Source organism: Euprymna scolopes, chromosome 3 (genome assembly GCF_053919585.1).
Source record: "Euprymna scolopes isolate OS-2025 chromosome 3, ASM5391958v1, whole genome shotgun sequence".
Classification (NCBI taxonomy): domain Eukaryota; kingdom Metazoa; phylum Mollusca; class Cephalopoda; order Sepiida; family Sepiolidae; genus Euprymna; species Euprymna scolopes.
In genome coordinates this window covers 48183943-48198994 of record NC_136484.1, presented here as the reverse complement: position 1 = coordinate 48198994, position 15052 = coordinate 48183943, and the positions used below count along the sequence as shown (strand labels likewise).

Genomic DNA, 15052 nt, shown 5'->3' with positions numbered 1-15052 from the left:
TTCCATCCAGTTCCAAGCAAACCCGAGTGGATGCTTAGATATCTTTAGTCTGCAAACTGCACTAGAACCCGTTTCTTTTGTAAACTGATGTATTCTTAATAATTTCCTACTTTCTGTTAGGAAATTTTCAAGTTGTATTACATTTGCCTGGCAAAGAGATTATCCTAGGGACAAATTGGTTATGTTAGTACAGTCATGTGACGTAATCATCTTCTTAAATAAACTGTTGCAGAAACGGATGTCTTTAATTGCAGGCTTAGAAACAAGACAGAGTAGAGTTTGTTGACAAATGATCCACTGAATCATAAGGGCTTGAGAGTGAGCTTGTAAAATATCAAAGGATGTTTAATCTCTAGATGAGGGAAAAGTAGCATTAAATGAAGAGAGAGAGTGTGTGTGTGTATGCAAGAGAGAACTCTTTAATGTTTATCATAAGCATAGCAAGGCTTTTGACAGGGTATGGCATGAAGGTCTTCTCAGGAAAATCAGATCATACGATACCACTGGACGAATACTTAAGATAATTAAATCCTTCTTAGATAAGAGAAAAATCAAGGTTGTCCTCGACGGTCGTACATCTAAACAATATGATATAAATGCGGGAGTGCCTCAGGGGCCTATCCTTGGACTTTTATTATTCCTAATATTCATAAATGACCTCCCCGAAAAATTGCCTCATAGATGGATATATATGCTGATGACACCACACTCTATAACAGGCATGACAAGAAAACAAATGAATACATATCTAAGGAAATGGCAGAAACACTAGAGGATGACCTCCAATCTGTAGTAGAATGGGGACAAAAATGGATGGTGATATTCAATGCTGCCAAGACTAAACTTGTTTCCTTCAATAATTACAAGACACCTTCTCTACCACCAATAGCAATGGCCAAAGATTCATTATCTGAAAGTACATCTTTTAAACTGCTTGGCCTAACGTTCACAGGAAACATGCGTTGGAACAATTACATTGAGAGCATTGCCAGGACCGCTGCGAAGAAGGTAGGCTCTCTCTCTACCATGCTAGAAAGCTACTAATGCCCAAAAGTATCCTGTACCTCTATAAAGCCACCGTTTGCCCATGTATGGAGTATTGTTGTCATATTTGGACTGGTGCATCTGCTGCTAGTCTCTCACTCCTAGACAAGGTTCAAATGAGAGTCGCCAACCTGATAGGTCCATAACTGTCATCTAAGCTGCAGCCTCTGTCCCACCAATGAGATGTTGTGTCCCTCTGCTTGTTCTATAAGTATTTTAATGGTGAATGCTCTGATGAACTGCAAGCACTTGTGCTCCTATGATGTAAATACCTTCGACAAATCTGACAAGCAGCTAAATCCCACCTCTACACAGTGGAGATCCCTAGATGTAGGAGAGCTTTCTACTCCAGTAGTTTCTTCCCCAGAACCCCTAGACTTTGGAATTCCATTCCGGCTCCCTGCTTCCCCAACTGACATGCAGAAGTTCAAGTGTAACGTGAACCGACATCTTACTGCCCAACTCCCTACATAGTACCCTAGTAGCTTATGTTCTTGATAATAGCCCCCTACACCAAAATGGCAATGTGCCTTGTTTGGGGTGAAAATGTAATAAAAAAAAAAGAATAGAGTGTTTGAAAAAAAACTTAACCTGTGGTCATTGTAACTCCAGCAAAGTACATTTTTCTGCTGTTAATCTTATCTTCTTTGGTTATGACTTTATAGACTACTAGCAGATGTACCTGGCATTATCCGGTATTAAACATAATGTTAAATTCCTTTAAAAAAACAAAAAATGAAGTAAAAAAAAATGGAAAGAAACTGAGACATATGCATACAAGTTCTATGTTTTTTCTAAGTAAAAAGAAAAAATAATCGAGCTAAGATCGAAACCAAAAATAAAAGACAGTGAGTCAAGTATGACAACCATTAGGCCAGCTTGCCACAATCCTTACAAAGTGTTTTCAAACCTACTTATTCATCAGTAGCTTTCTTATGCACATACAAAAAGCTTTCATATGAACGATTCGTGCATGTACAGTCGTGAAACAGTTGAAAAGCAGATAAAAATTTGATGACTCCCAAGTATCAATTTTTCAATTTTGACTCCTTTAGCAACCTTTTTTTTCCAGATGAAAACCTATTAAAAAGTTTGCCCCATATCTGAATGCCCTATATTCCAAATTTCAAGTATTCGTTGAGTATATAGGTTGAGAGTTGTCCCCCCCCCCACACACACATTCTCACTTTTATAGATATATAGATGTTCTTGGTGAGACACTTACCATGTACAATGTTGGGACAGTTGCTTTTGTTTTTGCTATTACAATCTATTTGCGTTATTTATTTTATGTGTTTCTTATTAGGGGGTCCATAAGTGACTTACTTTAACATTATTTTAATTAAAGAGCTTTTGTATTAGGGTGAAGTAAAAATTTTAATTTATTAGCTTTAGGAAGATCTTATCAATAATTGGTTTTACAGATGCGTTATATGATGAGTGAGACCAAATAAATCTTTCTATTTCTATATCATATCCCTTTTTGTGTATTTTGATTGCATTTTAATTGGTCATACATTTTTAAGACATTTTTGTAAAGAAATATTGTTTTGTTAAAAACATGTTTGTTGCTTGAATTTGTAGATAATCTATAATGCGTGAATTTAAAACTAATATTAGTAATAACTAGCAAGGGGACAATTTTCCTGATTCCGATACAATTACCGACCTTGATTCCAATTCCTTTAAAATTTCTAAATATGTAATTAGAGATTTGTTCCATTTGAAAAATTTTCAAATTACTGTATCCCTACCCCCATGTAATGTCAGCTTATATTTCTGTAAATGTAAAAAATATACTGGAAGGGGGAAGGAGATCTTTCTAAATATTTTTTCAAATGTTTTCCTTGTAATCGATCGAAAATTTTGAAGTAACAAAAAGTTTAATTTCTCTTTTAAAGCAAAACTAATTTGTATTAGTTTGTTGTCAGTTGACAAAGTACTATTTGAATTCTTTCATAAACAATTGAAAATAGTTGACAGTTGCTTTACAAAATAAGAAGACAGTGTAGAAACAAAACAGTTAACAAAGCCCCCTCCCCATCTTACAAATGAGTTTCTAAGTAATAATGTTACTATTTAGAAAATCATTCTTAACATGAGGAGGCGGGCTTTGTTAACTATTCTGTGCCTTCCCTCTATCAAAAAAATCTTTATATTTTTATCCTAATTATCAATATTTGTTCAGTTATTGTCACTGTCAATATAACAATATAATAGTAGATTAATTTGTTTTACTGTAAAAAGCAAAACAATATACATAAAATTGACATCTAAAATAAGGATACAAAAATTGTCCCATAATTTATATATACTAGCATTTCAGCCCGGCGTTGCCCGGGTGTTTGGAGATGTATGCTAAGCAAAAAAAAAAAAAAGGTCAATTTTTTTTAACTTTGACCCCTATTATGACCCCTTGACATTTATGATTTTAGGCTCAAATCAAGTAATTAAGTTAGATCCATGTCCAAAGAACCTATATCTAAAATTTCAAGTGTTTAGACCCACAATTACCGGAGGAGTTTGGTAGAGTTCTCAAAGGTCAAATCGTTGAACTTTGACCCCTTAATAGCAAAATTTCTGTCCGAAAACCGATTACATCGATTTTCCCAAACCTCAGTACCACGTATATCAAATTTCGAGTCTGTAGACTAAAAATTGACAGAGTTATTGCGTTGGGAAATGTACACAGACACACACATAGACACTTTTATAGATATATCGATATATATATATATATATCCCGAAAGGATGAAACATTAGTATCTGTAGGTAATTAATAATTATTATAGTAAATAATTATGTCAGCCCCTTTAAGAAACTTGAGCAAGCCTTTTCTAGTCGCACACAAAAACACGCGTTCACATTTCAAGCCACTTTTCTTGTCATACATATAAGCGCACACAAACATACGCACACACACGTACATATATTCACGTTCATGTACATACACTAACATTCATGTGCATACACACACGCTAACGTACACACATGTATGCACATGTACGCACACATGGGCAATGTCACTTCCCTTTAAAGGAAATCCACACAAGCGCAAAGGACACCGGAAACAACTACAAAAGCAAGAGACCTAAGCTTTTTCCTTTTTTTCGATTCAGCTCTCGACCTGAGCAATCGACGGACCTACCGCTCCCTTCGGGGCATGCTTCACGCCCCTGCTACTATGTGTGGGGCAAGAGCTAACTGACAGTACGTACACCTTACACACTTTCTTTCTCCATGGCCTCTACAACAATAGACTTTCCCTCTCACCAGCTAACAGCGAGAGACACATGCCAAACTAAACACGTGTTATACCCTTTCTTTTATTTGTTTCTTCATGAAATAAATTCTAGTTTGTTTCTTTCAATTTAACGCGTTGTTTGTTTCTTTCTCAATTCAATTCAATTTTCCTATTTTTTACGACTGGGTGATATTTATAATATATCACCGGTCTGCTACAAACTCGTTTCTTATTGTTGAGCACTTTGTGTTGAATTAAAGTTGCTCAATTTAGCTTTTATGCACAGATCATCATATAATGATTAGATCACTCTGACAGACGTTAAAAAGCATCTAAAAAATAAATGTTTAAATTAAACAGCATTTCTCGTGGTTAACGGTAGCCGAATGGATTAGGTCCTTGCTAATGAAGCCGGAGATGCTTCTGTTGCTGGGTTCGAATCTATTGACTGGTGTTAATCGTGACAACTTGCATTGATGATTCCCGAAAGGATGAAACAATTATATCTGTAGGTAATGAATAATTATTATAGTAAATATTTATGTCAGCCCCTTTAAGAAACTCGTTTCTTACCATTGAGCACTTTCAGTTGAATTAAAGTTGCTCAATTTAGCTCTTATGCACAGATCATCATATAATGATTAGATCACTCTGACAGACGTTAAAAAACATTTAAAAAATAAATGCTTAAATTCAACAGCATTTCTCGTGGTTAATGGTAGCTGAATGGATTAAGTCCTTGCTAATGAAGCTTGCACTGATGATTCCTGAAAGGATGAAACACTAGTGTCTGTAGGTAATTAATAATTATTATAGTAACTAATTATATATATATATATATATATATATATATATATATATATATATATATATATATATATATAATAAAAATTACAATAAGTTTACCAAGGTAATCAAAATGGTAAACTTAAAATATATTATAAATATTAAAGAGTTAATATTTACAAGTAAAATAAACTATATATATCTTTTTGAATATCAAATTACAGAAAATATTACAAAAAATTACAATAAAGATAATACATCAAATGTTTTTCAATTCTTTTAATGAAATTTTTATTTTTTTCTCTCTGTATGTTAATTTCTTATATATTGAAATGAAATGGTAATTTAATTTTATTATTAGAAAAAAAAAATCATTGGTTCACCAAAATTCATAAGAAAAATTTAATTCAATAATTAATAATGGTTTAATATTATGGCTATTTTATTTTTAAAATATTTAAAATATTTGAAATCGAGTTGTTAAAATTTTTCTCACCAAATAATTATATTTGAATAATTACAATTTATTCATGAAATCAATTTGGAATTATTATAATATATTTTAAAAGAGATTGTGCTAATTATTACATTTGACGAAACGCAACTCAAATTTACAGGCAACAAATCCAAGTTTTGGAATGCTTATGCGTAAACCGGTTCGTTGATTATACATTTCAATTAAATAAAATCATATAAATAAAGGAAAAATATAACCATTTTTACATTTTTGCAATTAAAATAAAATTCTACATTTCAATAAATTAATATTTAACTTAAAATTTAGAAGATGGAGTGTCTTTCTTCTCCGTTTTCCATTTACTCCGGTACACTAGTATGGAGCTCGGTTCACTTCCGGTACCCTTGTCAGAGATATTGTGTTTTGAATGTGTAATGGTGAAAATCGCCCATGCAAAGTACAGTTCAAGTCCCAATGTAGTGACGAAAGCCCTGGTTAAGTTGGAAGGTGAGTATGACGATAGTTGTCATTCGGGAAATTCATGTCGTCTGTCTCTGACCATCATGGCGACCTGGCACGCGAATCTTTTTTAGACAAAAGCTCACACAAAAATGATACTCGACCGTTGGGAAAGCGATAATTAATTTGAATAAAGAAATCCTGTAGTATAAGAGATCGTCTGAATGTGATGTTATTTTCCGTAACTTCTCTTTGATTATTTTAACTTCTGTGTTCATACCCCCACCCCTCGCTTATTTAGAAATATTTAAATATTTCCAGAGCCTCAATATGCCCCCCCAATTATTGCCCCTTTTTTTTTTTGCCCCCCCCCCCCCCCCGCTTTCTTTGATTTCCCAAGGCCACGCGATCGGAAAACAAACTTCGAGTAAAAATACTTGTGCATAAACCTACTATTATTATTTTTTTAAATTATTATTTAATTAATTCAAACGTTCTGTATTTAATTTATTATTTACTATATCAACACTGAAGTAAATCTCGTTACCTATGCTATCTTATAAATGAGTTACCTGGTTTAATTTTTCTTGAGGTGGTCTCTGGTCAGCATAATTAAATAGCCCCCAAATAAAACTTTCTTTTTAACACCAAAATACGACTAAAAATTTTTTTTACATGATCAATCCTTTAATGTTTTCTCGTGTAATATTTAAAATTTAATGAAAAAAAAAAATAATAATTTATATAATAAGCAGTGCTCAGTGCTTTTGCTTTGTATATCATTAAGCACAAAGAAAATAATCACATATTTCTATTATAATTAATTATTTAACATTAACAATTTCTATTTACAGAAAGAAAAAGAGGGAACAATTCTAATGAAGTTCTCTCTGTCTGTCTGTCTCTCTCATATATATATATATATATATATATATATATATATATATATATATATATAATTAGTCCAATATTAATGTATCCTTATTATTGCATAACTTTTTCTCTTTTAAATATTTATTTCTGTGGCTTATACTCTCCCCCCTCCCGTGTTTCCTTTTTCACCTCCGCATCAAAATCTCACATTAACACGAGGTCTCAAGAGCAGATAAATAAACTCTTCCTTAAAGTGACAACAACAACAAAATAAATGATCGTATTTTTTTGTTTTGTTTTTTTAAACAGATGAGAATAAATATGATTTTCAACTCTTTTTAAATTTCATCGCAGACATTCTTTTCCATTTTAATTGGCAACGTCAATAATTATTTGAATAATTTCCACTTATTACATTTTTTGGTGCTAGTGAGTGCACTTACTGATCCGCGCTATTTTTGTAAAATTGTATTTCTAAGTTTAATTAAAGTTTTATATGTTTTTATTCAATTGTAAGGTTAAAATATAGAATAGTTACAAAACACTTTCCCCTCCCCATGTTAAGAATGGCTTTTTAAATAATAACGTTATTATTTCAGCACGGATCAGTAAGTGCACTACTGCACTAGTACCACTTTTTTTTGTTTTCATTTTCAAACTTACCAATTGTTTTCTTATTCCGAAATGTTTTCTTGATGTAAAAACTACCGTGTTATTTTTCTGTGTGGTACTGAGTTAATTCCTATTTCAATCGCCTAAATTATTTCGAGTGAAATGGATTTCGGTATAGTTTTAACGTTTACTTCCAAACAATTTATTATTATTTTAATCATGTTTTTAGTAAAAATAAAAAATAAATATTAAAAACACTCAGTGGCATCGTAGACGTGAAACGAAACATCGAAATGAAAACTAAACCGGAAAAATATAGTGACCATCTTTGTAAACAAGTCCAGAAGAAAGCCAGCTAAGATTAAGAGAAAACGATGGCTTAATTTAAAAAAAAAAAAAAGCAGGGTTGTAAACTTGAGCCATTGTCATTCCTTAACTAACCCCCTTTCTCGATTTGTGTATAAAGGTGGCAGCTATATTTTTCCGATTTAGTTTTCATTTTAGTGTTTTCGTTTCACATTGTGAATGAAACTTACTGTAACTTATTTATTTATTTTTGTTTGTTGTTATTGTTGTTGCTGTACATATGCAGAATACGAACCGTGCTATTTTTTTTTTTTTTTTTTAGATAGAATTTTCAACTTAGATTCAGTTTTTACTGTATTTGTTTATTAAACTGTTAGGTGAAAGTACAGAATAGTTACAAAATGCTCCCCCCCCATGTTAAGAATGGGTTTCTAAATAATGTTTTCAACATGATTGGTATTCTTCTGCATAAGTACTTATTATTATTATTATTATTATTATTATTATTATTATTATTTTACTAAAACATGGTTTGAGTAAAAATTAGTTGTTTGTGAATAATACCAAAACGAATTCCACTCTAAATAATTTAGGTGACTGAAAATAGAAATTAATTGTATTCCTATTTATTACTGAAACTATGTAAATTTATTACTTAAAAAAAGTGGAAGTGATTCTTTCTTTATGCATACTTGTAAAAAAAAAAATGTAGTTTTTATGCAAAAACAAAAAATCTCTTTTCATAATCATTAAAATTATTTTAATAAAATATATTTGATAATCATTGTAAATGTGATTTATCTCAGAAACTAGAAAAACGAAACATACAACAAAACAAACAATAATTCGCACGTGTTTTGTGAGAATTTTTTAAAAGTCCTTTTCTTAAATTGTGAGTATTTTTTTTTTAATTAAAAGAAAACTAATGTTGCCAGCTCATGAATTTAAAACGTATTTTTCTCTTAAATCTTATATTACTTTGTATTTGTTTATATTTTTAGCAAAGTGGACCCATGTTTTTGTTTATAATTTAAAAACTAATATATAAAGTCCATTTGTATAGCTGTGTTTATTATTTTGTGTAAATAAGAATGTAATGGACTAAAGAAAAAGGGGTTTTTTTTTTTTGGTTTTTTTTATGTCGGTTAATTAAACAAACTCATATATTAGGATTTTTTCGTATCCTCTGTGGTATTGTTTTCGCTAACAATGAAAGAATACGTTATTTAAAAAAAATTTTTTTGAATCGGCCAAATGGCGCATTTCTCTATGGAGACAGGCAAGTTCCTGGCTCAGTGTTTTTTTTTGTCTATTGTCATATGAACCGCGGTTCACCTTAACACCATTCTAGCAACCTAGGAACTATTTTACTAGTCATCAGATACTCTTCTTTGTCCGTATACGCTATGATTTGCCTCAATCCTACATTGTGTACCCTCCCAACCATTATCTCTCCCCTTCCTGAAGGAAGGATTAGTTTATTGCCAATGTGCGAGACACTCCTATCAGAGAATCCCAACAAGTCAATTTTTGGCTATTTTTGTAGCCAACCAGGATACCTCGTTGGGGGGGGGAGATAGTTTTTGTCATTTTCTGGCTTTCTGCTACACCTCACTGCAGTTAGCCAGTGGTATTAATCATAGGCAAGTTAGATGAACATACCCCTAAGGAAGTGTTTAGGGAATATCACATTCATAAGTGTTCTCCAGCTGCATATATATCCCAGTTAGAGGAGATGACGACATTATGTTTTTGTAGTGAGGTGTGAATGTCCTTCAATATAGAGCACCTATTACTCCCAAATGGTCACCCATCTGGTACTGACCAGGTTCAACAGTATTTAACTTTGGCAGTATAACAAGAACCAGTGTGTCAATGTGATTATGCCATATATTACTGCAGTGGGAAGAAAATAAATGCTGGCTCTTACCTACCACATTCCAACACTAGGATCTGGCTTGTTCAGAGTCTGGATTCCTTGATCGAAATGAGGCATGATTCTGCTTGATCCTCAGAGGGCACTCTCCTAAGCATTGCCTTCTGGAGGAGAGATCAATTTATTATTGGCTGTCTGAGGTGCCTCCTACTGAGGAATGATGATGGGTCTGCTCATAGCAATCCTTTAAACCATCTAAAGTGTCCTCCTCAGGGGAGCTGAATTTTACCCTCATGTTAAACTGACTTCATAACTAACCTAGCTGCAATGGAAAGTGTAGAAATACCCATGGCCATTGAATAAGAATGAGAGTGTATAATTTTTTGTAACTGTTTAAATAAAATACATTTTAAACTATTGGTGATATCCTATGTCGGCAGTGTGTAGAGTAAATGTGGTATTGTGGTAACTGCTGAAATGAAAGTGGTGAACAAAGGGTGGAAGACTGAAAAGAACAGGGCTTGGAAGAATGGGTCGAAATGCATCTATGGATGGAATAGGTGAGTGCATTTATGGGTTTCTTTGGCACCCGTTCGGAGGTCACATGACTCTTGGGCATCATAGTTATCTCTGCTGTAACTGAGGGAGGTAATTCTAGGGCACACACCTGAAATTGCTTCCCATCCCACTAAAGGTGAGGCACGTTCATCTGCTGTCGCTTATCGTGTCTGCGAACAGAGAATTTATCTGAGGTACATTCATAAACATAAACGACTCCCCACTTCTGAACACTTTGCTTATGGCTTCTGTTCTGGACTCCTTAAATTTATGGAATGCCTTTTTTAGATGCCCCACCACCCTGCAAAAGTGGTACTTGATTCCAACTGTTGAGTCCAACTGTTGGACAATCTTTTCAATTCATTGATCCTCCTCAGTGTAACGTCTTACCACAACCATTGCAATGTTAAATATATCATGAAGTTAAAGGAGCCTTTGTCTCCTGGTTGTGTTGTTTGTAGTTTGACCTTTGTACACCAGATAGCACCAGAGGGTGTGCGGCATTGTTAAAATAGAGACCAACCATGAGAACGTCTGTTCTCATGTAGTAAGCGAAGCTACATTTGCCAGTATCCTTCTTTGGTGCTCAGTACTCTGCAATCCCACTATCATCTGCCTGGCAACCATATCGTCTGAATAGTTAACTAGCTGCTGGCAATAAGTTACCAACTAACGCTCATTCTGTTTTATGGAGTGGAATTTCTGTTGGTGGACTTCTTTGTGCAATCCTCACACGGCCACCAATTGTATCTAATGAAGAAGGTAATTCTCTAAGGTAGAGTTGAGCCTTTCCAGCCATTCAAGTTCAAACAGTAACCTGTTTGTTTCCAGTGTACAGGTCTCCCATGGTTTGTTCCGGATTACGGCTGGGTTTTCCAATCCGCATACCTTTTTGTATCGCATGTAGGTGTCCAAGAATAGTGCCCGTTCTCCGTCAGTTATATCCAATTGCCGCAAATCATTTCTTCGTTTGTATATTTTAAAACTAAGCATTAATCAGAAGTAATTTTTCCAGGGCATTTATCAACAAGCCCAAATATCAGCTAACGTGATATTGTAAACAAACACAGATGGAATTTGATGAATGACATTATCATAATTTTTTTAATTTTTTTTACTTTTTTTAGCGAAATTAGTTCATTGAGCAAATTATTCCTCGTAATATATTATAATCAATAGAGGATTGATTCTATAATAGTACATATACAATCTGCATAAATTAAAATATCATGTTTAAGCATATTGTACGACTGGGCAACACTGGGGTGCTAATTATATATATATATATATATATATATATATATATATATATATATATATATATATATATATATATAAAGTTTTCAAGACCAAGACAACAAGAAAAAAATTTTGAGCATCATGTGTATTTTTCGTGAATGTTACAATTGTTTCAACAACATTTGAACAATTTCAAACCTTATGTTATTCAAAAATATTCCAGAATAGCATCTCATCAGACGGTTTAAAAAAACACTAAATTAATACATATCTGAACAGATTTCGGTCTTGTTATTTACAATACCAAGCAGTTGAATCTACCTTCCTCTTATGTTTTTGTTTAATCATTTTCCGATGACCATGGAATTTATGGATTGCCCTATTTTCCTATTCCTATTTTTTTAAATTTCGGCTAATTGTTCATCTTTATATTACCTTAGTCCTCCATGTGTTTCAAAGCTAATTAATTTTTTTAATAAATTATTTATTTTCAAATCGTAATATATTCTTAAATATGATATTTTAATTCATGCAGATTACATATTTATTATTATAGAGACAATTCTCTATCAATTATTATATTAAACATAATATGTAGTAGTGAGCTCAAAACTAAAAAATATATATATATGATTTGGGTGTCATCAGCTACAATTGAAATCAAAACATACAACTGTCCTCCCTCATATACATATACATATATGTGAGAAAAGAAATTAAAACTGTAAGTTGAAATTTATAATTAAATTTACTGTTCAACTGAATACTCCAAAAAAAACAATTTCCATGAATTTGAGTTTCCTTTTTGAGAGTAACAAAACTTTTTACAAAAATTTAAAATTAAAAAAAAAAAGAAAGATTTTTTTTCCCTACAAAACAACTCAATTAAACCGTATGAATAAATATTTGAAAACAAAGACCTTTTTTTAAACTACTGGATTTGGCATTAAAGAACCTGAAAAGGGTTGGTATGCCGTTAAACAAAAACAACCAAACTAAACCAAACCTTTTTAAAAGATGGAATCGCCCATTTGTCGAAAATAAGATGCAAGAAAACAAGCAAGTTCCACAGATTTATAATTATATAGCTATAATTAATTTTATTCCAAGTTAATACTGTTCAAAGGTGAAAACATCCAATGAGTTTAACACAGTTTATAAAAGAGTGGTTAATACCAAAGTAGAGGAAGATATTCTTTTTATTCATTTTTTACATAAACATTTAGGTATTGCTACACAGTTATGAATATGTTTCAGTCAACTAGTTATAAATAACTAGAGACATCATTAGGCAATGTTGTTTTCACTTTAGCCAGATCCTCAATTCAGTAAGCTTCAATACTTAAATATTTATGTAAAAAATAAATAAAATGTATATAAAAATATATATATATAAAAAGCGATCTGTCTCCATATTTCAAACTCTATCTCTTCCGAAACTAAAAGTCACAGAGCTACGCTAGGAACCTCCAATGATTGTCTTTTTTATGGGTTAATAGTTTTTAAAGAGTCAAAAATGGGTCAAAATTGAAAAAAAAACGTTATACATTTTGTACATTCATGTTAGTTTATTTTTAATTTTTAATCAGTTCATATACGTGTCACGTTGATACAGTGGCAACGCCACCAGCTTCGAATGCTACAGTTTTGCTTTTGGTTTCGATTCTAGCTGATGGCACCCAACTACTTTTATTTTTACTTTTGAAATCATGACTCTATAATAATATATACAAAATCTGGACAAATTAAAATGTCATATTTAAGCACATTTTACGACCCCCCCCCCCCCGCTAATATATACTTATGTGTAAAATTTAATTGTTCAAACAAAATACTGATTTTGTTTTTAATTTAAAAAAAAAAACTCACAAAATTGTTTAAATTTGTTATCAAATTTCTTTACAGTTAATTGGAAAGAATGGATGGTACAGTTCAATCAACTAGCAGAATTGGACGACTTGAACGATGCATTATAGGAAAAGATGAACTCCTGCTTCCTGATAACTTGATAGAACAGGTAAACTTATCATCATATACAGTTTAACATTTCCCATGGTGACATGTGTTGGATAGCTGCAATTATTTCGAAAACTTACCCATCCTGAGCAGGTCTTTATTTATTCCTTCTGTTCTCAAATCCATCATCACTTTGTCCCATATTTTCCTTGTCTTTCCTTGCTAATTGACCCTTTTCTACATCTGATCACCCAATTATTCTCAACCATTTTTAATGTAACCAGACAAATGAAGACTCCTGTTCTACACATCTCCCTATACCATTCAGATTCAATCTTCTCGGGGTCATCAGATCTAAGCTGTCTCACATTACACAGACTCACATTACACATGCATCGTACCATTCTAATATCATTTCTCTTCATGCAATGCATGTCTTCAACCCTCACTTCCATACATCATCACATGAGTTGCTAATAGAAATGCATTAGCGAAAATTAAGATTTTGCTAAATTGGCCAAAGATCTTCAGTTTTCAGAAAATATTTACCTCCCTTTTGTTACAATTAGAACTCTCCAATTTCTTTTTTTTTTTTTTTTGCAGAACTCTAGTTTTGGAAGACAATTAGCAAAAAAATTTTTATTAATAAGAAGAACCAAAGATCAAATGATATAAATGGCTATTAACCCCCAAATAATAAATCTCTATTTTTTTTTTAATTTTAGATATTATGCATCCTGAGTAGTGAGGGTAATGCTTGTTTAAAAAAAAAAAAATAAATAAATAAAAAAGGCCAACTTTGTGGGGGTTCGTTGTGTATTTTCAAGTTTTAGCTAGACATAAAAACAGACATTTACCCTTTACATAATAGATGAAACAGATTGTTTTATGTAGCTTGTAGTTCAAACATCTATTAATCACAAAAGTATGTGGAGTGGTCTGACTTTACTTTATATATAAAATTCCATTCAAAAGTGACATTTTTTTTGAATGTGTAAGGATAAATCTTGGCAGCTTTAGTAAAATTTATGTAAACATATTATTTTTCCTATTTTGCAGACATCTATCTTCAATGAAGTAATCAATTCTGAAACCTGGGAAGAAGTATTAACTCCTTCCCAACGTCATTATCTGATGGTGAGAAAAATTTTATTTATCATTCCATTTATTGTTGCTTATAAATTTCACTCATAGATAACTTAAGCTTCTGGTAATCAAACATTCTCATGTATATATATATATATATATATATATATTGGAAATATGTTTTTTGAATGATATTTGAGGTGCTGAATGCCATAACTCGGTAAGCGCCATCATGGCAAAATATCAAGTTAGTATATCATTTTATTCCCCATAGCCTCTTCTAACATGTACAAGAGTAGTTATGGTCGAATTCAGACCAGAACATGGATAGAAATCGACTAATGCACTATATACCCACCAAACTAAACTTTAGCAGCATTTTTCTCTGTTTTTTTTTTGTTTGTGGCACTTACTGAGTTATGACATTCAGAGCTTTATTTCACCTTTTATTTGTACCAGTCCTTTAATTCATGAAACTCAGTATAATTACAGAGAGCATAATAAATAAATCTGTTGATTGAATAAATTCACTGAGAGATATAATAATTAAATGAAT

The 15052-nt window shown here is 32.1% G+C and overlaps 1 protein-coding gene across 3 annotated transcripts in view; it reads left to right on the top strand.

Annotated features, from left to right (window-relative positions):
• Positions 1-5874: 5874 nt before the first annotated feature.
• LOC145254776 (uncharacterized) overlaps positions 5875-15052 on the top strand; it is a 96476-nt gene continuing 87298 nt past the window's right edge. For 2 of the 3 annotated variants that reach the window (XM_080113571.1, XM_080113561.1), the window contains exons 1-3: positions 5904-6038; positions 13360-13471; positions 14470-14547. In XM_080113571.1, the coding sequence (XP_079969697.1) occupies positions 13373-13471; positions 14470-14547 (177 nt within the window). In that variant the 5' untranslated portion in view covers positions 5904-6038; positions 13360-13372. Of the gene's footprint in view, positions 6039-13359; positions 13472-14469; positions 14548-15052 lie in introns of all 3 variants that reach the window. The other variant, XM_080113553.1, reaches the window with a different exon arrangement.